Source organism: Molossus molossus, unplaced genomic scaffold (genome assembly GCF_014108415.1).
Source record: "Molossus molossus isolate mMolMol1 unplaced genomic scaffold, mMolMol1.p scaffold_m16_p_1, whole genome shotgun sequence".
NCBI classification, from domain to species: Eukaryota; Metazoa; Chordata; class Mammalia; order Chiroptera; family Molossidae; genus Molossus; species Molossus molossus.
This window is the reverse complement of record NW_023425344.1, coordinates 86,163,415-86,189,706: the sequence shown is the minus strand read 5'-3', so window position 1 is coordinate 86,189,706 and position 26,292 is coordinate 86,163,415. Positions and strand designations below refer to the sequence as shown.

Genomic DNA, 26,292 nt, shown 5'->3' with positions numbered 1-26,292 from the left:
TAAGTACACTTGGTATAATTAACCAACATGAAAGTTATGTCTTCCAGGTTGGCACTCAGAAATTTTCGTTCTGCTCTTTGTTTGATGGCTCCAGATTAATTTCTAGGAGTTCAGATATGTGTTCTTAATACATTATTAGTCCTTGGCTTCTTCAGTGAAAAAGTATATTCTATAACAATAGTTTACTAAAAAGCCAACGCTATTACCATATCGTTTGATATTTAGCAAAAATAACTAAATTAATATGTGATTTCCTATTATAGACTTAATTTATGGCAGTGCCTTAGTAATTCCCACACATTTAAATAAAAGGTGGGAGGGGGCTATTAAAAAATGATTGGAAGATCATAGATTTTTAAAACAAATGTAAGAAAATGAAAAGTAAGAAATGTAAAAATGCTCCTTTAAAAAGAGGAGCATTTCGGAAGGACTGTGGGGTTCCCTGCAGCGTTTGCCTGTAGCTTAGCAGGTGTGCTGCCAACACGGCCGTGGCAGGACCCTCAGAGCTGCACTGAAACACAGTCGTCTCCTCCGGAGCCTGAGCGCTGTCTCGCTGAGAGAGAGTATATAGGATGAAGGTGTTGAGTTTTTTTCCTTCTCAAACAATTTCAATTACTACTATTTACTATCATTACCTTTTAGTTGTTTTATGTCCTGAAATAGCCCACGTCATTTCTCTAGTCATCTGTGGACTCATCTGAATGTTTGAAAATTCTTCAAACTGGGAAAGAAGTCAGTGATTTGCCACCTCTGTAAATGCTTTTATTCCTAGGGTCACAGCAACTGTCAGACAAATGTTGTCGCGATTGTATGGCTGATATTTTTCTGACGTTGACTGGTGATTATAGTGACAAAAACCTTTTCTGTATAATTACCAAGTACTGTTGGGTAACTGTCTAAAAGTTTATTTAAATGACAGATTCTGTTTTTGGATGAGTGAGCTTTGTCTTCTCACTCTAGTTCAGGATATGACTGACATGCTTTCCTTACACTATCATAGGTTCTCAGTATAAATAAGTCATTTTGTAAAGGAGACAATTTAAGAACAATCATAGTCATTAGTACTCATTGAATATTCATAAATGTAGAGTTACAAGTTTGTAATTTTATGGTATTGCTTCATTAAGTTGCGATGTTGTTATTCCTCGAATATACCTGCTTTTATTAGGTAGCTAAGCACAGGAGAGATCATCATGATTTCCCAGTTTGAGAGATAACAGTATTTAAAAGATGAAACCACCATGGATGCATTTGGAAAGTGTGGTAGCAAGAACATTGGTCGTAACCTCCCTAGACCCGTGTGTTTGTTTATGCTTTGGAAATACTTCCTGTTGCTATTCATCCCCTTCTTATCAGCTGGTACTACAGAGAGCATGCAGATGCCATTTGGTGTTTCCAAGACGGTGAGGAAACCAGCCATGACATACCAGGGAAGCTTTGATTTGCCACCTGTTGCACTCGGGGAACGGTTGGAAACTTAATGAGCATCCAAATGCCTTCCACACAGCTCTCAGGAAATGAGCAAAGTGCCTAAATACAGGCAGCAGACTCATCTATCTGTCACCTCAGAGTCCCACTCAGAGAAAAGTGCTAATACCTTAGGCATACATAATAAAAGTCACGAGGAACAGGCATAACTTAATTTCAAAATATCCTTAAGCTTCCTGCACAAGTATTGGAAAGTCCTCTCACCATGTGGAAGACATTTGGAATTCCTATTTCATGCATTCATGGTTCATATAGTGTCAAGATGTTCAACTGGGAAAATTAAATTATGCACAATGTACCATGCAGACATTGATCTTCTGGAATAAGATTTGAGCTAGACATTTTTTTATAAACAAGCCCACAAATATATCCTTCATAAGCAAAACTTGCAACTAGCTTTTCTGATATCACGTAAAAGAGTAAGATTCCAAGTTCCTTTTTTTTTATTTTTCTCTCCAGTTATTTTGAAAAAGGTAAATACATTATTTAACCCTTTTATGATTATACAACCCTAGTAATTAAGGATCAAGAGCCCTGACTGCAGAACCAGATCACCAGCGTGAGGATCCCATCCTGCCCCTCACCAGTTCATGATCTATATCGTCGCATTTCCCTATAAAATGAGAATCATCATTGTACATAACTCAGAGGGTTGTTGTGAAGATTAGATGAACTAATTTATGTGTAGCTCCTAAAATATTGCCGTGGATTAAAGGCTATGTACATTTTACCTATTGATATTGCTTCCCCTTGGACCAGCTCAGGATATTGGAAACCTTGATTACATACCTGTTCTATATATTTCCTCATGTGAGTAATTTTAACCTAAAGAACATAAAGGCATCTGTACTCTGCAGGTTGATAGATGTAAATTCTGAGAACTCTTTTGCAGTGATAGGTGAATGTTACCTTTATGAGCAGTAAGATAATCTACTTTCTCTTGAAACATGGTATCATACTATTCCTCTTTCCCTATCACCCAAACATATTCCAGGAAAACAGGAGGAGGGGACAGTGTTCTGGGCATAAGACATGAAACTGCTGAAGTTCTCCTTCCCGACACTGTTCACAGGAATAGCAAAGGGGGAACTTGACAAATGAATGAAGACATTCTCTAGGCCTCGGTTGTGGTGTTGCCTAGCCCAAGGCATTTTTCACAAATATTGATTTGTCAATGCTTTCTCCTTTCAATATAGACCACCAGTTTATCTCATATTCAGAAAATAAATTGAAAAAAATTATATAGTACAGTGAAATTAATATAGTAGGGAAGCATAATACAGTAAAAATTACATCTCATCATTTAGATGGCAAAGAAGTTTCTGTAGCATTTTCCCTCAAGGCTCGATATTTTTGCTCTGGCTTCCCCATTAGTGCAAATTTGACATTTAGATCAAGAACTTAAGGATTGAGAGGTTATGAGACAGTAACTAATGCTTTATACCTCATTATATGAAATCATCTTTGACACTAAATCATGTAAAGACTAACTTTTACAGGTGGCAGGAACATTTATTTTGGCATTCTTAGGATTAAATGTAGTGTTCAGTAATCTAATAGAAACCTACGTTTTAAATCCACTGGATATGAGATTCCTTCCTCAGAAACATCAAATCACATTTTTAAAATAGCAGAGAAAAGTTTTTGGAAGAAACATAGGATATGAAATGAATTCCTAAAAGAAAAAAGAAGCAATACCGGTTAAAAAGATAACGAACGCTGTTATTGTTACTTATAATTATTTCCTGCTTGCACCAAGTGTGTCCGGACAGTTGAATAATGAAGAGTCCAGTTAGGAAACTCATACAACCAGAAATCAAAGATTTTTAGCAGCCAGAATAAAACCCCCAATAAATACACCAAATGTGCCTTCATGATGTAATTCTGTTAAGAAGGGGGGAAAAAGTCAGAAAGGTATGTTTTCTCAGGTTTAAATAAACCTGTTATGGTGGTTCATTTCCATCATAGCCACCAAGATGTTTTAATTTATACTCAAATTTGATCCTTAAGGGAAATAAGTGTTTTTGGGACAGGCTCTACTTTCTCATTTTTTTTCCCCTCAATAATTTTACAAATCAATCATTACCAAAACTGGCTGCCTGGAGGTTCTTATTACAACAAATGTTCTTGCTGTAATCCTCAAAAGCAGGTATCATGCTGACTTGAATTCTAATTAGCCTTTAAGCAAGAAGAATATTGTATGGCTAATGTGTTCAGTGTCGAGACACATTAATCAAAATTATTGGTGATGCTTTTAGCACCCATGCAAATCAACACATATTTTTCGAGCCCTGTTTTACTGTTTTTGGAGGCAATGAAAATTGGATCTGCTTAAGGGTAATAAATATAGAAAACATGACTTGGTTTAAGCTGGTATTTGAGAGGTTTTTTTGGTTTTTTTTTTTAGACAGGGTAAAAAATGATATCTTTTACTCCTTTAATTGATAATGACTTATAAAAATAAAACAAATGGTAATAAATGAAAAACCAGAGATTTTTCTGTGGGCAAGAGTTAATCAGTTAGGACTTTCTGTCCACCCTTCTATTTAACAGATGTTAAGTTCTGGAAGTTTATAAGGAAACACCTGGTGAGCCATTTCTGTATGAATGAAGCTGTCTCTTCCTTTCTTTACCTTGACGAATAGCCCCATCTCCACACTTGTTGACTCTTCTCATCTATATGAAGGACATCCTTTATGTAAATTTGACAAAAGAGTGTTAGGTGAACTGTTTCAATAGCCATTTAAAAGTAAGGTCATCTGAAATACTTTCTTGTTATGTAGAAAATGTAGGTTTGAATAAAAAATTGGTCCAGCTTTTTGATGGTCATTGTTAGAGTTCAGAACGGTCAAGTTCTTAAGGCATTTCTTGCCTTCACTGGTCTTTTTGTAATATAGAAGGCCAGGTTTTGTTGCCTTCTTGGTTTGTAAAGATGGTAATTGTTTGCTTGTTTGTTTGTTTGTTCGGGGGCTGAGTTTTTTATTCACCAGAATACACAGAATTTAAGCTATCTCATCAGGCTATTTAATTTTTTAAAATAGTGATAGCAAATGAGTTTGAGCAAAAGTAACTTCAGTCAAAATCTAAGTTTTGTGACATCTTCATTTTACCTTATGGAGTGACGATCCCACCCATTACAGCAAAATCTTCTGGGAGTTTTCTTCATTTTTCTGCGCCTATTGCCAGTTTAGGAAAGAAAGCAGAGGAGAGCGTGTGGGCTCTCTAACAGGGTCAGTACCCTATAGGCAATGAGGGAACTTTTTGTTTGGTGAAAAAACAGGTAATTTTTCAAATGTAGTACATACTAGTTACTGTGACTTATAGTCATTGAGCTTCTTACTACGAGATCAAAGGTGTGGCTGCCGAATCCGTTAACTGTAATTAGAAAGATCCATGTGAAAGGATGAGACCCTCCCCAATGGACCCTGTGGAGATCCACCTTTGACCTCAGCCAAGGCTGGAATCCATAGCCGGGTTCTGCGGCTGGATGTGTCCTGGATGTTGAGAGCTCTCATTCAACCTGGGAGATTTCCAGGTGGTCCGCTTGCAGCCGCCCCAGCTCCAAGCAGCTTACTACGAGGCCTGGCCTGTGCTTCATCCTGAATTCACAGCAGTTCTGCTGCCAACCGGAAGCCCGGTGCAGTGGCCAAAACCACGTTCCTATCAGCTCAACACAGGGAAACGTGTTCCAGGTCTGGTATTGAAACTTGGGTTATCTAATTCATTGGTGGCGAGCTGATTAATTCATGTCAGAATAAACAAAGGACAAATCTCAGGAAACAACTCAGGAAGAAATCAGATGCAATATGCAGGACAGGGCCAGAAAATTAAATTTTTCTTCATTTTGGAATGTGATGCTTCATTAGTGCCATATTATAATACTACTAACAGAGCTGAGGTTTCTGTTTCTCTGACAACCATTTAATCACTGGTTAGCATGTGGCTGGGGTAGCAAAATACAGTGCCAGCTATTAATTGTGTTTTAGTGATTAACATTCTGGATTGTTTTAAGGATTCTGATAAATAGTGTTGTATATATTTTTATCTCCAGGCTTTGGTTAAATCATAGTTCTGTGTTTATTTTAAAAGTTAAATGTGATACTATTTTTTCTGTTTGGCCCAAGGGTAGATCTAGTTGGGTGTTTCTAGAACCAGTGAAAACAAAACAAAACCAAAACCAACAGATTAAGCCTAGATTTAATTGTTATGGCCATGGTGGAGGAACAGAAAATTTTGAGATGCTTGTTGCTCTCCGTTCTTCCTGGCCCCTTCTGATCTCCTCCACCCTACTACTGCCCTCCCCCCATGCCTTCATTATTGTTATTCTCCTCTTCTTCTTGTCCTTCTTTTTAATTTCCTCTCTCCCTGATTAGATACTTGACAAGAATTACATTTTGAGATCTGTCAGTTGGTTGCCTTCACTCTTTGAATTTCCTTCCACATACAATCAGCTGTACCTATATGAATAGAATACCAGTTGATATTTTTCTCGACAAGAACAAAAGTAAAAACCTAAAATGCTACCTTATTTGTGACGGCGAGTGAATAGAGAGATGGGGGAAATTTTTGAATATATGAAATGAGGGGGGGGGGGAATATATATATATGTATATATATATGAAACTTGAGAGAGAGAGAAAACAGATTAAAGCACTTTGAAATAATTAGTATTCTTCTTAGCTTATACTTGTGCTATTCACTGATGCCCTGATGTTCATGACAAACCAATGTTTAAAGCTGTTGCCTTCCCCCCAGTTTTTAAAGACATTTTTATTTATTCATTTATTTTTTTGTCATTGGAAAACAAAGCACTAACACATCATAAACGGAAAAGGTTGTTTCAGAAAATGCCATATTTTATTGTTCTCACTTTAATTGTAAAGCCATTTTACTTTGTTTACCTGTGTAAATCCACCTTTCCCTGATTATGGTGACCAGCACCTGCCTTTCTTCAAAGTATTTTTGCCTTATGTTTCCCATACTCTTCCTAAAATGACTCACTGAAATTATAATTAGGATCTTCTAATTCAAGTAATTGCCTTGTAAGAAAAAAGAAAAAAGAAAAAAAAGGAAAAAAGCCCTCTAGATGTAGTTGTTTCTTCATTAAGAGTAACGCAAGAGCTTAATTTCGTTCAAGTGCCAGTCTCCTCTGCTGCATCTCACTCCCACCTGTCTACTTGGACAGCTACGTGTGAATAATTTCCAAGTTAGCAATCTCTTATTTCCCTCTGACTAAATGATATTAGATATGTAAAAGCAGGTCTGAGAATCATGTTATAGTCCAATATAAATAGTTACTGCTCCCGTTTATTGCCCTGAAAACTTACGTAACCTCATTTTTGTGTAGTCTGCTTTACTCCAAAGATGATTTCCCCAAAGTGCTTTGTGTTTGAGTCATGTTTCAGCTGCTTTCCCTGCCTTTTCCTGATCCAGTCTCCTTCCTCTATTCTGGTAACTGGATTGTGGCTACAGTAGAATAATCACGTGCTTTTTTTTTTTTTAATCACACTAAAGTATTCTTAGACTGTCGATATTCATAGCCTTTCTACTGGGCATTTTAGGAGATTCCAGAACCTTTAATCCCCACATCGCTCTTTGTCAAAGAGGCAAGGTTTTATTTTAAAATATTACATTTATTTAGGGAAATCCAATAGGTATGACCATTGGCTTCTTTCTCTTTCTTACAAGAGAAAATCTCATTCATAGTAAACCTGTTACTCCTCTACCTTATCCCCTTTGGGTTTTGCAATCCTAAATGCTCTAGCAGATGGATATTATGTCATAAAATGATATGTTCACACAAGAAAATGTAGGGCTACTTCTTGAAAGAAGTTAAAGAGGTATTGAGTATAGCCCCATCCAGGTTGTAAAGAAACAAGTGGTCACCTTATATGTCACCAATTAGTTGGGGAGCTATAATACTTTAATTACTGTTACTACTAATAATAATGATAGTGAAACTATTGAGCCTATGGATAAGGGCAAACACTTATTGTTCACTTACTTTGTTTTAGAGACAGCGTTAAATGCTTTGCTTGCATTATGATAAACTTTAACTAAGCCACCCGTAACAATGCCAGAACCTTTCATTATTTGTAAGGTCAAGACACCAGCTTGCAAAGTCAGGCTTTAACTCAATTCTGTAACTGTTACCAACAGTTCTCAAACATTTTGGTCTCAAATCCCCTTTACATACTTCCAAATTAGGATTGAAAGAGTTTTGTTTATGTATGTTATATCTATTGATATTTCTGCATTAGAAATAAAACTCAGGCCCTGGCCAGTTTGGCTCAGCGGTTAGAGCGTCGGCCTGCGGTCCGGAGAGACCCGGGTTCCGTTCCCGATAAGGGCACGTACTTCAGTTGCAGTTTGTCCCCGGCCCTGGTTGGTCGTGCGGGTGGCAGCCACTCGATGTGTCCCTTCACGTCGATGTTTCTCACTCTCTCTCCTTTCCTCTCTCTCCCTCCCAGTCTATCTGTACAAAAAATGGAAAAATATCCTTGGGTGAGGATAAAAAAAAAAAGAAATAAAACTCAGAAATTTAAAAACCTGATTATGGCCCTGGCCGGTTTGGCTCAGCGGTTAGAGCTTCGGCCTGCGGTCCTAAGAGACCCGGGTTCGGTTCCCGCTAAGGGCACGTACCTCAATCAGGACCAGGAGTAGACATATTATGCCTTATTTACTTCAGTAATTGTCTTCAAGCCTGAGACAAAGAAGGAACCTTCCCATAAAGAGGATAGAGCTCTGGAATTAAATACACACAGGTCTGTGATCCTAAAGTTAAGTACTACTTTCCCCTTGAATAAATGGAAATAAATAAGTGTGTTGATATAGTAGATGCTTTCCTAAATTGTTCCTCTGACCATTCTGTTCAAAGGAACTTTTTATACATTTACTCAGGAGAATATAATATATGTTTTATTTTCTAAAAATGAGGAAAAACCATTTTTGTCTGGCCACTGAGGTCACAAAGCCTTATTTATTTATTTGTGAACTATGAAACTGCATGCTTCATCTTTTTATAAACTAAATACTAACGTGAATAAGAAATACATTTTTTGCAATACATTTGGTTTTTTTCTTCTCTTTTATTGGTATGCTTTAATGGTGCTTCTATTTGCTTTGCTAAACAGTGAGATCATTTTATTTCTACTTGAAGATATACAAAAGTCTTGTTTACATGTAAACTTTCAACCTATTAACTTGCATTATATTTCTATGCCAGTAAGTCATTACTAATGATTCACATTGACTTCAATACAACTTTTTTTCTGGGGTTGGAGAGAAATTTCAATTTTATTGGGAGAAATATCTTACTTGTAAATAAATGTATTCCTTATAAATTTTTTGGTTTAAAATAATGTTAAATTCTTTCACAAAAGAGGAGTCATCATGATTTCTCTGAATGCAGTTGATTTTCATTTTAGACCATTAAGAGACCCACCCCAAATTATTTGTTCAGATTCTCCTTTTCAATCTGTGTAAGGGTATGGGGACGGGTAGAATAGAGTTACAGAAATATCACAAAAAATTAACCAAAAGTGTTTCCCCTCCACCTTGCTTCTTTCTTAAACTGGTACCATGAACATGAGAACCAGAGAGAAACCTGTGTGAGTCATGTAGCAATACGATGTATTTGTGGTGGTGATATCAGTTTGTTGCTCACCCATACGCAAGATTTTACATAGTGTGTTTTAAAAACTCAACTCCAAGTATCAAAAAACAAATGTTGAAATATCACTACCTTCGAAAAAATCAAATGCATCAGCATTAACAACTGCTTCAGAAATAATCCAATGGGGGCAAAAAATAAAAACAAAACAAAACAAAAAAACAGGAAATATGGGAACAGAGCCATTATATTTTTTGCTTTAAAACATCATTTTTAGACTCTCTTACATTTGAGCTCACATTTTTCAAAAGAAAATAAAACTTTATGGATACTCAAGAAAATAAGAACCCTGGTCTTAGGTCTTTTCTGACACCAAAAACTTAGTGTCTTTTCCAACACTGATTATCCAACTGTGATTCTCTGACACCAACTGTTCATCTTAGAACTCAATCCAGTTGTGCCACTAACTACTCAGACTTAGCATCAGACTCCACAGGTGTAAGGGCCAATCCCACAAGCCTGCCCTCACTTCAGGTGTGAATCACGGGTACTGGATCCCCTGGCTACCTGCACTTCTGTCTGATTTAAATACAGACCTGAGGGCACGCACAACCACCTACTCCTACACCAACTCAAGTTTGATAACTTGCTATAACAACTCAAAGAACTCAAGAAAGTACCATAGTTACTATTACAGCTTATTATATTTATTTATTTTTTTAAATTTTTATTTGTACGTCCCCTTAGCAGGAACAAAACCCGGGACTCTCTGGTCCACAGGCCAATGCTCCAACCACTGAGACAAACCAGCCAGGGCTATTACAGCTTATTATAAAAGATAAAAATGAACAACCAAACAAAATGGTGCACAGCATGGGATCAAAAGGATCTTGAGCACAGGAGCCTCTGTCCCCATGGAGTTGGGGTGCATCATCCTGCCAGCACGTGGATGTGTCCACCAGCTTGGAAGTTCTCCAGTCCCCTTTGTGCAAGGGTTTCTGTGGAGGTTCCATTGTAGGCGTGATGGATTAAAGTATTGGCCATTGGTGATTGAACTTAGTCTCGGCCTTCCACCCCCTCTGGAGATGATGAGAGGAGGGGAAGGGCTGTAAATTCCACCTTCTTATCACAGCCTCATCCTGAAGCTATCTGGGAGCCCACCAAGAGTCTCCTTATTAGCATAAACTCAGGTTTGTTTGAATGGGGCTTGTTAAGAATAACAAAAGATGCCCCTATTACTCTTATCACTCAAGAAATTCAAAGGGTTTTAGGAGTTCTGTGCAAGGAACCGGGATCAAGACCAAATATATTTTTATTATACCACAGCTGGGTTTCCTCCAAGTGGAGAAGAGGTTATGGAGGTGTAGCAAGAAGAGTTATTTTTTTCTTTCATGCTGAACATTCCTGAATCTAACATTCAGGTGTCTATTGCTGCATACTATTATCACCCCTCCCGCCTCCAAACTGGAGTGGCTTAAAACAACAATTATTCCACAACTTTGGAGAAACAGGAATTTGTGCACAGCTCAGCTGGGTGCCCCTGGATCAGTGCCTCCCATGAGGGTGCAGTCAAACTGTCAGGCAGGGCTGTGGTCTCACCTGAGGGGGACATCCACTCCCAAACTCACACATGTGGTTGTTAGCTGACCTTGGACCCCACCATAGGGCTGTTCACAGTATAGCAGCTTGTTTTTCCCAAAGCAAATGATCCAAGTGAAAGAGAACAAGAAAGTGTCCCGAGATGGAAGCCACAGACTTTTTATAACTTAGTTACAAATTCTGTTCATTAGATATGAGTCATTAAATCCAGTGTACACTCAAGCAGAAGACATCACACAAAGGCATGAGTACCAGGAGGTGGGATCATCTACCCCTATCTTGGAGTTACCTACCACAGTCACCCAGATATAATTAATTGGACTTAGTAAATGGTAAGAAGCACAGGACAACAAATGAGAAAGGAAACGATAAAAGATATTTATCTGGTTGGTTTATCACTTTCACTTTCTAAAGCTTCTCCAAAGCTATGCTCCAACTATTCTCATTGATCAAAGGCTGTTCTGATTCATTTTATAGTCAGTAACTGGATCTCAGCAGGAGAGCTGAATACAATCAAAGGAGGAAAACCCCAGTAGCAGGAACCCAGTACTATTTTGTGATAATGATCTCATATGCCCATCTCTTCAAAGGGTGAACCAGGTTTCATTGGTCCTCAAGGAGAGCCAGGCTTGCCGGGGTTACCAGGAACAAAGGTGAGTGGGGTCTTTTTCCCTTCCTTCCTTCCTGAAATTTTTTTTCGTATATTTTTAGTCCATTATGTTGAAAGAAATTTGGGGTAACTTGACTATTTAGGTGACTGTACATTCTTGCCTAATAAAGAACTAAAGCAGCATATTACCTCTTCTAACACTTCTAAAAGAATCCCATGTTAAAGGGAGTAGTGGGAAGTTAATTTCAGAAAGCTTTAGGCAAGACAACAGGAAGGTACAATATATTAGTTATTCCAATTGTCCCCCAAATTGCTCCTAAGTTGATGGGATGCTGTTAGCTTCCTGGCCATATGGAAAAGTCAGGGAATTCTGAGGAGAGAGAGAACTCATTAACTCCTGCTCCTCATCACCGACTTCAGGACATACTTGTAAATCAAAGATTATTATTATTCCCACATCACTCCCTAGATTTCAAGGAGTGCTGATGTCATGTGGATTCCTAAGTGCCTCATCCCAAAAGGATCCATCCTGAATAACGTTTGCAGAAAGGTTGTGTAATGAAAACCATCTCATGATCTTCCACTTGGCAACCCTAGAGAGGGCTCTAAAAGCACAATCTATATGCCGCCAAATAAAAAATTATGTTGCTGCGGATACAGTCAGGCCTACGGTTCTCTTTTTATCTACCCAGTAAGACGTAAAAAAGTACAGCTCCGAGGATGGAACTTTGCTCATGACAGACTCATGAATCAAAGGAGGGGCAGCATTAGATCAAACTACATTTTTTTTATTTTTAACCCATGGCCGTCTTTGCCTCCATGTGTATTGTATTCGCCAGAAATAAACCAGGCTGATTTCCAGGAGCTGGAGAAATGTGTTCACGGTCTGTTCTGACAGAGGCGTCCTCATCCCCGCTGCTCAGGAGAAAGAACTCTAATCCCAGTCAATGGAAACTATGTGTGGCCCAAGGGGGACTGAAACTCCATCGGATTTATGCAAAATTGCTGATTTTTTCAAGCAATTTCTTTTTCACATAATGAGCTGTCAGGCTTATTAACAAAACATGAAGAATGCCTGTTTTAGCCTGAACAGAAACACACTTTCTGGAATAGAGAGGGAGAGGATACTGAGCAGTCCGTGTTCGTACACGCACTGGTGTATGTGGTCCGGCTCGCGGCCTCGGAGGAGGAAGGCAGCCTGCCGTAGACACGCACAACATTTAGTTTGCTAAACAAGGGAAAATAGAAGAAACACGGAAATAGAGAGTGCAGGTTAGCCCTAAATATCTCTTCTTCAGTTTACTGATTTTAAACTATTCCATCGCTTCAAAAAAAATCCAGATGTAGAGCCATAAAATCAACATTAATTACTGTTCGTAAAGAACCCAGCCTGACTTTACAGACCAGATACTTTTATAACAGATACCGCTCTGAACTCCCAATAAAAGTAAAGAATGTACTGTGCCTGTTTTGTATTTCCCCAAGAAGGGATGTAGATAGGAAATTTGTTTTATTGGCAATATTGTGAAGCTTATTCTTCAGCTAAATTGCCTATCTTACATGAATTTGGCATCATAATGGGAAAATCATGATTATTTCAAAATCTCTTCTAGCCAAACACTAGTGTTTTTTGCAGTTGTGTAGGTAGTCTGGGTTTGTACCACTCAGTTCAGATTAAAAGCCAAAGCTGCCCCTGCACTTCCCCCCAACACAGCTAAGAGAAATTGTGGTGAAGGAAGGTGTGTGATGGCATTTAAACATGTCCTGGTGCATTGCTGTGTCCTCGGTGTCTGCTCAGTCCTGGGAGACGCCTACAGCAGTCTGAAGAAAGGGGGTGCTATTCCCGATAATTTAGAATACTTTGAGTAATACTGTTTATTCATTAATTTAACAACTTTTTTGCCAGGCGTTTTTGAGTATTTGAGAATGAAGAGTAAATGCAGCAAAAACGGTCTCTCTCTACTCTCCTGAAGCTCACATTCCAGTGCATGTGAGGGAAAGACGTACACAAATAAATAATATAATTCCAGAGAGTGATAGGTAACTAATTAGGGGCATTGTGGTTTTTTGTGGTGGTTGTTTTTTTTTTTTTGTTAAGTGATTCTAGGTAAAGATATATCAACTCCACCCCTATGGTATATTACAGTTAAGTGATTTTCTAAGGTTTCTGTTTTTCCCTAAAATAAGCATATAGTTACTATTTTAGAATTCTTCTGTAAAATGTTAAGCGAAACACCAAATATGGTACTTTTTTAAAATAAAAATCCCTTATAGCAACAGAAGTGCTTCAGTCTCTAATCCCTGTAAAAGCCCTCCTGGAGCATCTTTTCCATCTCGCCTCCATCAGTCCCTTGCCTTTCTCCCACCTTCTCCATTCCTGCTCTCTTCCTCTCTTTGGCTGATGCTAAGCCCCCTGCTGTTTTCTTCCACCCTTACCCTGCTCCCTACCACCTCCCCTGCAGAACCATAATGGCTTCCTCGGAGGGAAGGATACAGATAAAGATCTCGGCATTTAAAGCCCTGCGTCACCCATCACAGACACAATCCTTTTTTCTTCTCCTTTCCAAGATGAATCAGTTCCTTTGGTGAGGAGAATGCCTCTCATCCATAAACATGCTAATACCCGACTGAATTCAGACCCTGTTGGATTATCGAGATCCTGCCCATTGTGGGGGAAGCTGGACAGTCTGCTGTGTTCCGGGAGTACAACACAGCCCAGTCTTCCTAGACGATGAGTTGGCAAACTTCTAAATATGTTCATACTTTTTGACACAGCAATTCCCCAACTACAATTTATCCTAAGAAAATGACCAGAGATGTTCAAAGGATTACATTCAAAAATATTTATACAGACGTTGAAAATGGAGCACAATCAGTTTTCAATTACAGCTCTTCCTTTTCAAAGCTTGGTGACTTTCAGAAAGTAACTTAACCTCTCTGAGCTTCAGTTGCCTCGTGTAGATTGTGAGTACTGACATCTTTCTCATCTGTCCTGAGGAGTAAATAGGATAACGCACGTACATTGTCTCGTGCAGTTCCTGCACTCATTAATATCACCGTCATACACAGCCAGCATTATATAATGCAACCTACTCATCCTTCAGAACATGACTCAGGTTTCACCTTCAGGGAGCCAGCCTGGACCACTGAAAACCCCATGGGGTTTCTTCTTCTTTCTCTGGCTTTACTTTACTACTTAATTCTTAACTGTTTTGTTATGTGGATCTTGTCTGTCTGACTAAGTCGCTAGCTCCTTGGGGGCAGGGACCATGTTCGTACCTCACTGAGCTGAGACTGGAGTAAAATCTGCAAGGCTATGCGTCCTGTACGGTGCCCAGCACTTTACATTTATAAGTTATGATTTCAGTACTACAATTTTCCGTATTTTACAGAGGACACTGAGGCCTTTGAAACTTAACCAACATTCCCCCAAACACAGAACTGATTAAAAAAAAAGAAAAGAAAAAACACAGATCCAGGGATAAGATCCAAGTTGTTGGATTACAAATTGCCTGGCCACTGTAAAGTGACAAGTTATGGCCATTACAAAACCGTCACCACGTTGCCGTGCTTCGTCTCAGTAGTACTAGAAAATTGGCTGCAGAATGATGTTTAATCTGTTTTGAGGTATCATGATGGCATTATCAAGTCCCTTTAAAGGTCCTCCATTTACCAACTTAGGTGTCTGACAGGCATTTACCAATTCACTTCTTTATCTATCAAATGGAAATAATAATAAAATTGAACAATTGTTTTATTAAATGAGATAATTGATGCTAAGATTAATACAGTTGCTATAAATGGCAACTCTATGCTTTCTTTAATTTTAGTCAACTTACTTATTCATCTACAGGGACCAGCTGGGGATAGGGGGAGAGAGAGGAAGGTTGGCATTGACCAGTTTTGCATTTTGTGACAGGGTGAACGAGGGGAGGCAGGGCCTCCTGGAAGAGGGGAGCGAGGGGAGCCTGGAGCCCCTGGACCAAAGGTCAGTTATTCTTATATTGGGGAATAACATTCTTTGGTTTGGAAATCTGTGCCCCTTACTTTTAGAACATGAAACTAAAATTTAAAAATTCCTCAACAGATACTAATTTATTGAACTGCACAAATAATGTATTGAAATGCATACCAATTGGTTCTTTTCCAAAGGAATTTTACAATTTAACTGTCCCAGCTTTTTCTCTTTTCGTTGAACAAATTGAATAACACATCCAAGTGTAAAGGGGGAGGTACTGTTGTTCACACGTTATCACCTGGCGAGTATTGAAACTTACTGAGAACATGTTGATCTGTGTTGTTTAGTTTCTATGATAACTTGATGGTAACACCTTGAAAATATTAGCACTGAGGATATATTTGACTGTTCAATCTTTATTCCTCTAAACTTTCCACAAACTAATATGGTAACACTTTATTTTAATAACCCATACTAGAGACACAGGAAATTATTTACTCTTTGATGAAAAGGAAATGTATGCAAATACTGTTGAGACTAATGTGAATCATTCACAGAGCCTCCCCATCCACTGGTGGGAGGGCGGACTTCAGTTAGAATGGGATGAAGGTTGACGGGGAGACCAGGGGATGAACCAATGATACTGTGATGATACTAAATGTTTAGTGTTTTAATAACCAACATTATATAAAGCCGTACATTATGGCAATTAAAATAAAGTGTTTCCATTTTCATGTCACTGATAATTTCTTTTCTCTGTTCTTATCTCTTCTGTCTTTTTTCTCGTTTTCATCTTTATATTCTCCTATAATAGGGGAAACAAGGTGAATCAGGAGCTAGAGGCCCAAAAGGGTCAAAGGTCAGTAACCAGGCAATCATTTTACTGTAACATGAGGCCTTCAAAAGCTGTGCTTTTTGCCTCTGTCACACATTGGAATTGCAATAATTTCTTCCCTGTGATGCTTGCTCAAAACTATTGGTTTGTTTCATCTTGTTTATTTCTGTGTTCCTGTGCTTCAGACAGTTCTTTTGTTTGTTTGTTTGGTTGGTTGGTTTGTTTTAGAAGGCTTCGTGAATTGGCGTGTCATCCTTGCGCAGGGGCCGTGCTAATCTTCTCTGTATCATTCCAATTTTAGTATATGTGCTGCTGAAGCGAGCACCAGACAGTTCTTTAAGGGATGTTGTATTTCCTGTTTCATAAGAATAGTTTCTTTGGAAAAAAAATTAAGTACTGTATTTAATTTAACTTATGTATGGTATAATCTTATTTTTAATTCCCTGGCTATCTTTGTAACAAACATTCAAATTATACTTTGCTTTTTTTAAATCTTTATCCAAAGATAGGTTTAAAGAGAGAGAGAGAGAGAGAGAGAGAAACATTGATGTGAGAAACATCAGTGGACTGCCTCTTGTACACACCCCGACAGGGGATCGAACCCGAAACCTGGGTATGTGCCCTGACGGGGAATTGAACCCACAACCTTTTGGTGTATGGGATAACACCCCAACCAATTGAGCCACCAGCCTGGGCAACTTTGCTTTTAAGTTAGTTGACTCCCTTCATTGAATTAAAGTTTCACCACCAGTTGAAATTTCTTTCTTTACCATGTTCTTTATAATATTTGCAATTATCTATACACTGTTAGCAGAATCATGTTATTTAAAATGCTATTAGCTAATAACATGGAAAAATGGATGCAAAAATAAAGAATACAGAGCAGAAATTTTTCTCCATTCATAGCAATTTAATTATGATGGGTCAGTATAGATGGATAAAAATTATAATCACTTTTCTTGCTTCTCTTCATTGGTCCTTACCCAGTTTATAGGAAATCTATAAAAAGACATATCAAAATGCTTTGAAAAAAATCTCTGTAAATTTAAGGCTGTTCTAAAGAACCTTCCAATCTACACAGATTCAAATCTCTTCTCCAACGTTTCTCTTCAGACGTCTGAGGATTTTGAGTGTTCTTAGAGAGAGGTGTGTGCAGCTTGAGACCTGGACTATTCCTGTGTCTCCCCAGGTGGGGCAATAACCCCGTAAGTGGAACTTCAGAGGTTTTTCAAGTAACATTTAGAGACAGGAAGAGCTGAGTTTGCCCTGCCCCTGACCTTCAGCCCTGCCCACCAGTCGCAGCTAGCTGCTGTCCGTTTCAGCACCGTCTGAGTGTTAAAGTGTCTGGACCTACAGGAAAACTTTTTCTTAAATCCCCATCATCAGAGGAAGGCCTGACTGGTCACCTTTCCCTTCTGATTCTCCCTAGAAGGAGCTCTCCATTCCTTCCCTGTCTCGATTATTTACATGTGACTTCTCAGAGGAAAGACGATCAAAGTGGTTGGCTCTTTTTCCCTTTGCCTCAAATCTTTTCATATAAAGGCAAGAACATGGCTCAGTCTGAGAGGTAAAAGTGTACTTTGGGTGTCATGGAAACCACTTGTTTTGCTTTTGAAGATCCCTAGTGAGAGAGATAACATATATTGTGCCAAGATATCTCTTATTTGAAAGGGGAATTTTCATTCACTTCAAGATGTTTCTTAAAGAAGCATTTGCAATGTGGCTGATAATTGTTCTTTTGGTTGTGATTTTCTACTCCAGAAGTTTGTATTAAGAGTGTTGGCTGTGTGGTATTAACTACATCCTTAAATCTGAGATATTTCTAGGCTGTTGGCCCAACCACTAATGAGGTTTTTTTCTTTTTTCACGGATGAAAGGGTGACCGTGGAGACAAAGGAGACTCTGGAACCCTGGGACCAAGGGTGAGTGTGCCTCTCATCTAAGCTTCCCCCCCCCCGTTCCCACACACACACACAAGCCCAGATTTCAGGTATGTGTCTGTGTGGCTTTTCACAAGGCACCTGGACTAATAATACCCAATAATAGCACTGGAGGTAGACTACTGTAATTATTCCTGATAGTCCCCTTTCCTATTATTTTTAATTTCAGTTACCAGTAGCAATGAATGTGTAGATTCTAACACATAAAATGAGCTCAAAAGAAGGTCTAAAGAACTCTCTCAGTCTACTTTCCCACTAAACAAGCAATAGCAAGCCTGTAGTCATCCAGCTAGTAGAATTTTCCATTTTTCAATTAATCTGACTAAAAAGAAAGCTAGCACCTGTATTTTCAGAGCCCTTTGTTTTTAAACACAGGCAGGAAATTGGGACATGACTAGTGGAAATTCATTGGCAGAGATAATGAGTAGGATAGAAGTTTTAAATATATATATCCTTTGCATTCCTTATTTGGTTTTATTTCAATAGAACTCTATTCCTGTTGGGAAAACCAGGCATTTCCTAAGAACAGTGTTCTGTCTTTTCAAAGGATGAGGAAGTCATCTTTGAGTTGTAAATTAGTAGAAAAGGTTAGGAGTTGCTTTAATAAATATGGATAAAGCCAGTGAATATTTGTAAGTCAAATTGGATTAGCCTACATTTGATCATTTTCAGAAAACAATTTCAGAGATTGAATTATACCTCTTTTTCATTCAGATTTTGTAGCTTTTAACATGCCACAGACAAAGAAGTTAGAAATGTTTCACCTTCTTTGAAATGAGGACAGATTTTTTTTTTTTAATTACAATTAAAATAAAGTATAATTTTCATCCTGTCTATTCTGCAAGGTAGACAGAGAGGACTAATACATTAATTTTTAGATTAAAAATAAAATTCAGACCAGCTGGTGTGGCTCAGTGGGTTGAGCCTCATCCTCTAGACTCAGAGGTCCCAGGCACGTGGTCAGGGCACATGCCCAGGTTGCGGAATCAATCCCCAGTAGGGGGCATGCACGAAGCAGCTGAGTGATATTTCTATCTTCCCTTTCTCTCTCTCTAAAATATCAATAGAAACATATTTAAAAAAATAAAATTCAAACGTGACTATGTATTCTAAAGTGTGGATGTGTCTGAGTCGGGAATTGATGGGCAAGAGAGCTGCAAGTCCCTATTTCTGGTTTTGTCATAGTCCCCTCTATATCCTCGCCTAACCCACATGATTTTCTGTTGGTTGGTTTTTTTATAGGGTCCACCAGGTCAAAAGGGGGATCAAGGAGCCACCGAGATCATAGACTATAATGGCAACCTCCATGAAGCCTTGCAGGCAAGTGACTACTCCCTGCCCTGACCCAGAGAGACACTGATGAGACCACATACTGTGTGTATACATCAGCTTCCACACCCCCGGGGTCCCAGGGGGCTCCACTGCTCAAAGCACACCCTTTGCCTATTCTGAAACCATCCCCCCTTTCCTGTCCCAACTTATCCCCTTTACTTCCCAGCATTTTTCAACCTTTCAATCCTTCCTTTCCTTTCTACTTCCAGATATGCTTAAGTCTTACCTGCTTTAAACTTTGTGTTAGTTTCACCAATCTTTGCCTCCTTGCTGGGAAAGCAAGCCCAGCAAAGTAATCAAGAGCCCTGTGGTTCCGGAGTTGAAGCTGCCAGGGTTCAAACCTCAGCTCTTTTGCTTACTAAATGCATGACCGAGGGCAAGTTAATTTACTTCTCTGTGCCTTGGTTTTCTCTAAAATGAGGACAGTAGTCGTATCTGCCTCCTAGGGCTGTTGTGAGCTGTAAATGGCTAAATGCCTGGCACATAATAAGTCTTCTGTGGGTGGTTTTTATTACTGCTACCATTCAATTCACATCTTTTTCTTCCAGTAAGTGAAAACCATAAACTGCGTGACATGTCTCCTATTCATCCTTTTCATGCTTAGACTCCTGCATTCTAGCCCGTTTATCATTATTCTCTTGTAACTTCTAAAAAGGTCACTAATAACCTCTAGGTCAGGCACATTGTTCTTACCACCCTTGACTTTTCTATGACACAGACACTAAACCATCTTCCGTTTGAAACTTTGCCTTCCTGGTTTCTCTGATCCTCTGCTCTCATTTCTCCCAGTTTTCTTCCTGGGTCGATCACTCTGTTTCTGCATTTTCCAGTGTCACTGTCTATTGCCTAGTTTTTGGTATCCTCAAATCTCTGCTCTCTTCTTGGTGCAGTCACTCCATGTTCTTGTGTGTCATGGCTGCTTCCAGATGTTTCATTGCTGTGTCTGGTCTGCATGTACCTGCAGCTGTCTAGGGATATTTCCTCTCTGGGTGCACCTCTGCCTTATCACCGTCCACTGGGACTCAAAATGAAACGGGTTGCCTTTCCCACCTACCTAGTGATTCCCTTTCCTAACTAACCCGTTTCTGTTAGTGATACCATAAGTCACTGAATTTCTTAAGATAGAAACTTTAGAGTTACTTTTAAATTATTCTTAGTCCTCCACCCATTATATCTTGGCAGATGCCACTGTTTCCTTGTACAAAGTATCTGTTGAGGTTGCCTCCCATTCTGTCCATTCCCACCTGTTTATTTCAGGTCTAACGCTGCAGTAAGCCCTCAACCAATTCTTATACCTAGTGCCTCCTTGCACGTCTGATTCACCCTGTATATCACTCCAAGGCTAATTTTCCTAATTTCTGCCATTTTGATGGCTTCGGTCTTCTCAGAATCCTAAATCGACCCCCTCACCTGCTCTGTCAAGCTCAAACTTCTCCATCTAACTGTTAAAGCTCTATAATCCTGTCTTTCCTGTACAGAATTTTCTGTTTCTCCACAACACATTTTCACCTAAAATGGTCATATTGATTATGTCCATAAAAGTCCTTCTTTTTTTGCTGGGTTCATCCATTCTTCTTTCCTTTCTTTTATCCACTTAAATCCTCTCCAACAATCCACTGCCACCACCCCCATGAGCTCCTCCTCTTAATCCTCTTAACCATTAGCCATCAAGAGCTCAGCAGTTTAACATTTAATTGCTCTTAAGTCACATAAATTATTTGAGTCTTGCTGCTTGCCTGACTGGAAGTTGCTTGGTGACAGGAAACAAGTCTTGTGCCTACTTTGCATCCCCCAGGCCTGGATGTAAATATTAAATAAATTTGCTGGTTGAATGAGTGATTATACTTAGCTCATATATACAATGCATTTGTATGATTAAACGACAAATCAGTTGTTTTAAATATTTGCTATTTTCTACATTTGGGTTTTTTTCTATCCTCATTACTTTACTAACATTCTCTAATTATGGTAAGCCTACATTTCTATGGGTCTTTTGCTTCAACTACCATTTTTAACTAGTAAAGCATTAAATAGTTTTTTACAGAATCTATGTTCAGTTCAGCCTACTTTTCTGTTCTTTTCATTCGCACGTGTAAAGAAAGAGAGAAACAGAGTAAGAAGTTTAGGGGCACCTACTATGTTTTCAAAGTTCTTATAAAATATAGGGATACTTTTTTAACTTAATTTTTAACAATGTTGTAAATTTCCCTTATACTGCTTCCAATGGCACCATAATTCTTACTAAATCTTTAAGAGGTATCCATTCTCTTACCTTCCAAGAAATGCTCCAATATTATTGACCATTTTCTGAAAAATTATGAAAGAGTACTTTAAAAGCATCCTATGCATGAACAAGGCCTGGGATGGAGCAATTTCTGTCTCAGAAATGCAAAGACTTATGGTATCATTAACAGAAACTGGTTAGTTAAGAAAGGGAATAACTTAGCCTAAAACTGAAAATCTCTGTTTTGCTCTCCCCGCTACTACTAATCAGCTACGCCATCTTAGGGCCATCAGATCTATACTGCATTGATTGCATCTGTAAAATGAGGATTTTTTTGGAATAGATTTTTTTTCTAAGAGTCTGTAAATTCTGATATTAAGCTTAGGATTATTTTCAGGAGCTCCTGAACACTTTTTGCTAGTGTGCCCAAACATGCTGTATTTTATTAAAATCCTGACACTAGCCCTGGCCAGTTTGGCTCAGCGTTAGAGCGTCAACCTGCGGTCCAGAGAGACCCGGGTTCGGTTCCCACTAAGGGCATGTACCTCGGTTGCAGTTTGTCCCCAGCCCTGGGTGGTCGTGCGGGTGGCAGCCACTCGGTGTGTCCCTTTCACATCGATGTTTCTCTCTCTCTGTTCCTCTCTCTCCCTCCCATTCTACCTGAACAAAAAAATGGGAAAATGTCCTCGGGTGAAGGAAAAAAAAAAATCCTGACACTAGCCCAGCCAGTGTGGTTCAGTGGATTGAGCATCACCCCACGGACTGAGAGGTCTGGCTCAATTCCCAGTCAGGACATATGCCTGGGTTGTGGGCTCAATCCCTGTGGGGAGTGTGCAGGAGGCGGCTGACTGATGTTTCTCTCTCACATTGATGTTTCTATCTCTCTTTCTCTTCCTCTCTCTCTAAAAAAATCAATAAAAACATATTTAAAATTCTGACACCTGCATCTTGATATGAAAGGACATATGTGCTCAGTTTCCTCTTCTCACCTTGAGTTCTGTAGGACTGTGAACAAGTCAACATTCATCATAATCAACTAATTGTGGAAATGAAACCACCTTAAACAAAAATAAAAATAAATGGCTTATGGCAAATGTTCATGTAAATAACAAATTTCAATAGAGGCAACAGTAAAATTTTATATTTGTAATGTCATATTTTTATTACTGTAATATACTCCTATTTATCTAATTATCCTAGACATTTCATATTTATATCTTGACCTCTACAGGTTTATTATTCATATGGGCTTCTTAGGGCAAGTATATGTTGTGCTTGTAAATAGTTTATAGGTTTTTCTTTTTTTCACTTCAAAACTATTAATTTTTTCTAATTATGTACTCTAGTAGGTTAAGAGCCCCCCCTAGAAATGAACTAAACTAAATCGCCATTAGATTGAAAGAAAGTAGCAGACATTTATTCTTCTAATTCTCTAACCAGTGATGGATTTTCACAGTTTTGCTGATTTCATTTCACTATTGCCTCCTCTTGAAAAAAATCTGCAAAAATGTCTAGGATAATTAGGTAAATAAGAGTATATTACAGTTATAAAAATATGACATTACAAATATAAAATTTTGTGTTGCCTCTATTGAAAGTTATTTACATGAACATTTGCCATATGCCTCTTATTTTTATTTTTGTTTAAGGTGGTTCCATTGCCTCAATTAGTAGTAAAATTTCTCCATTTCCTACTCAAGCTTTAAAAATTCCTCAACACCCTTCAAACTAAACCTGTTCACTGGTGTAAATCATGGGTGATTTTAAGCTTGCATCTTTGTAAGGAAGGAAAGAAAATAACCTTTAATCCTAAAGCGATTCACTTAAGTATCTCAGGGGATAAATTACAAAGCAGCCCGCTGGCTTCAACCAGTTTACAGCCGCTTTGACTCCTGCCTCCCATTTCACATCGTGGTCACTAGAGAATGGCACGTCTCTCTTCATCACTCCCAGAATTCTGGCTTTGAAATTATAACTGAGCTTCAAGAGAGAATCCTGCTAGTGTCTGTAGCTCTAACGTAGAAGACCAGGTATAAGAAGTCCAGCGCGAGCAAACAGCTTTAGGACGTCTCTCTATGTCCGCACCCCGGCGCTTCGGGGTGGCAGTGAAAAGTCTGGTTTTGAGAAGTTAGTTTTGTTTTCTGTCATTTGTTCTTCTGTTAACCGGATGGAACCTGCCCTGTGTAATGTTTAGGTCTCACAAATATAGTTATTTAACAAGATCATTTAAACACCATCTGTCAGTTCAGTTACCATTAATAATATTCTTTTATTATGTAACTCATTATAAAATATGCTGTTATCCTTAAATTTAAAAAAAAAAACAATTAGTTTTGTGTTTAGGTGAAAAATGAATTATATATGGCACAGGTTAGAAAACCTTCGAGAGTTCACATTTTAAGCTCCCTTCCTTTTCTGAAGTCTTCCAATTCTGTTTTCTAATTAAAATCGCAACGTGTAATTGTAAGGCAATGATAAAGAAATTATTTCTACTCTGTGATTTTCCTACAGCCTGTTTAAAGTGACTCATCACCTACAGAAAAGAAGTAACTTTCTCATAACCATAAGTTTGACTCTTGCTTTAGGTGAATCCCTTAGAATAAAGTAAGTGGTATCTTAGTTTACATTGATATGATGGTAGAAAAATCTGGGCCTTGATTTTTTTTTTATCACCTTGCCCCAATTTGTGGTCATTTTGCCTTTATATTAGGACTACTGGTTGATTTTCTCCTACTATGTTTTCTCTGAAGCTGTAATGACCATAAGAGATTTTATCGTAGAGTACACAATTGAACCATTTATTCACACATCCATGTTTCTTTTTTAATTTATTCATTAATTAATTTTTTTTATCTTTATTGTTGAATGTATTACAGATGTTCCTCATTTTCCTCCCATTGGCCCCCTTCTCCACACTTCCGCCCCCCTCGTGCCTTTTCCCACACTGTTGTCTGTGCCCATTGGTTATGCATATAAGTTCTTTGGTTTATTTTCTCCCATCCCCCAACCCCCTTCTCTTTGAAGTTTGTCAGTCTAGCAACCAATTTGTTCTTCTTAATCCCTTCACCTTTTTCACCCATTCCCCCCAAACCCCCTCCCATCTGGCAACCAACAAAATGTTCTCTGTATCTATGAGATTGTCTCTGTTCTGCCTGTTCAATTTGTTTGTAGATTCAATTGTTGATAGATATGTATTCATTGCCATTTTGTTTGTTCATATATTTTATCTTTTTCTTCAAAAAGACCCTTCAACACTTCCTATAATAATAGTTTGGTGGTGATGAACTCGTTTAGCTTTTTCTTGCATGGGAAAGTCTTTATATGGCCATCGATTCTAAATGACAGCTTTGCAGGATAGAGTAATCTTGGTTGTAGGTTCTTGCTTTTCATCACTCTGAATATTTCTTGCCACTCCCTTCTGGCTTGCAAAGTTTCTTTTGAGAAATCAGCTGACAGTCTTCTGGGAACTCCCTTGTAGGTAACGAACTGCTTTTCTCTTGCTGCTTTTAAGATTCTCTCTTTGTCTTGAACCTTTTGCATTTTGATGATGATGTGTCTTGGTGTGGGCCTCTTGGGGTTAATCTTGTTTGGGACTCTGTGCTTCCTGGACTTGTATGTCTGTTTCATTCACCATGTTAGGGAAGTTTTCTGCCATTATTGTTTCAAAAAGGTTTTTGATTTCTTGTTCTCTCTCTTCCCCTTCCGGCATCCCCAAGATGCAAATGTTGGCATGCTTAAAGTTGTCCAAGAGGCTCCTTACACTATCCTCATTTTTTTGGATTTTTTTCTCTTTTAGCTATTCTGATTGGGTGTTTTTTGCTTCCTTAGATTCCAAATCGATGGTTAGCTTCTTGGTTTTACCTTCTCTACTATTGAATCTGTGTAAATTATTCTTTATTTCAGTTAGTGCCTCCTTCATTTCAGACTGGTTCTTTTTTTATGCTCTTGAGGCCCTCACTAAGTTCACTGAGCATCCTTATAAGCAGTACTTTGAACTCAGTATCTGTTAGTTTGCTTATCTCCATTTTGCTTAGTTCTTTTCCTGGAGATTTCTTCTGTTCTTTCATTTGGGACCTGTTTCTTTGTCTCCTCATTATGGCTGCCTCCCTGTGTTTGTTTCAGTGTATTACTTAATGAGAGGTATGGGGTAGCTGAGACCAGATGCTGCTTGTTTGAAATATTTAGGAAAACCTGAAGCAGGATCCAAGACAGGCCAATCCTATGGTCAAGCAACTGGCAACAGCTTGAGTGGGCCTGAGAGTTGGGTAGGGCGGGGCCTCAGGGAGTCACCAGGGCGGGGCTACCAGTGTGAGCCAGGTTGCTGGAGTCCCAGGTATGGCGACTGTCTGCCACCCCAGGGAAGGGCTCACCAAAGGAACAAAGGCCTCCGACAGCATGTTTGTCCCAGAGAAAGCCCCCTCTCCAGCCCTTGCTCCAATGCCAACCAGCTCAGTTCTTCCCTGTATGTCTCTGGTGCCCCTCGAGCTGCCTCCCCTCCAAGCTTAGAGGGAGAGAGTCCGATAAGTCCGTGCGCGGGCCCTTTAGGGAGCTGCCTGGGGCTCCAGCCGCCTCAGCCTCCCTGAGCCTCAGTTCCTGCTGGTCTTTCCAGCCAGAAGTTATGGGGACTTCTCTTCCTGGCACTGGAACCCTGAGCGGGGCACCTGGTGTGGGAAGGGGACCCCTCAGTCCTCAGG

The 26,292-nt window shown here is 39.0% G+C and overlaps 1 protein-coding gene and 1 non-coding gene across 4 annotated transcripts in view; one reads left to right on the top strand and one right to left on the bottom strand.

The window, feature by feature from the left end:
• Nucleotides 1-26,292, top strand: part of COL25A1 (collagen type XXV alpha 1 chain) — a 512,404-nt gene that overhangs the window by 447,070 nt on the left and 39,042 nt on the right. For 2 of the 3 annotated variants that reach the window (XM_036266125.1, XM_036266107.1), the window contains 5 exons: nucleotides 11,290-11,352; nucleotides 15,229-15,297; nucleotides 16,082-16,126; nucleotides 17,980-18,024; nucleotides 19,285-19,362. In XM_036266125.1, coding sequence (XP_036122018.1) covers nucleotides 11,290-11,352; nucleotides 15,229-15,297; nucleotides 16,082-16,126; nucleotides 17,980-18,024; nucleotides 19,285-19,362 — 300 coding nt within the window. The remainder of the gene's footprint in view (nucleotides 1-11,289; nucleotides 11,353-15,228; nucleotides 15,298-16,081; nucleotides 16,127-17,979; nucleotides 18,025-19,284; nucleotides 19,363-26,292) is intronic. The other variant, XM_036266116.1, reaches the window with a different exon arrangement.
• LOC118621375 lies at nucleotides 16,321-16,427 on the bottom strand. Its single transcript, XR_004957681.1, has one exon. It is a non-coding gene; the product is annotated as a U6 spliceosomal RNA (small nuclear RNA).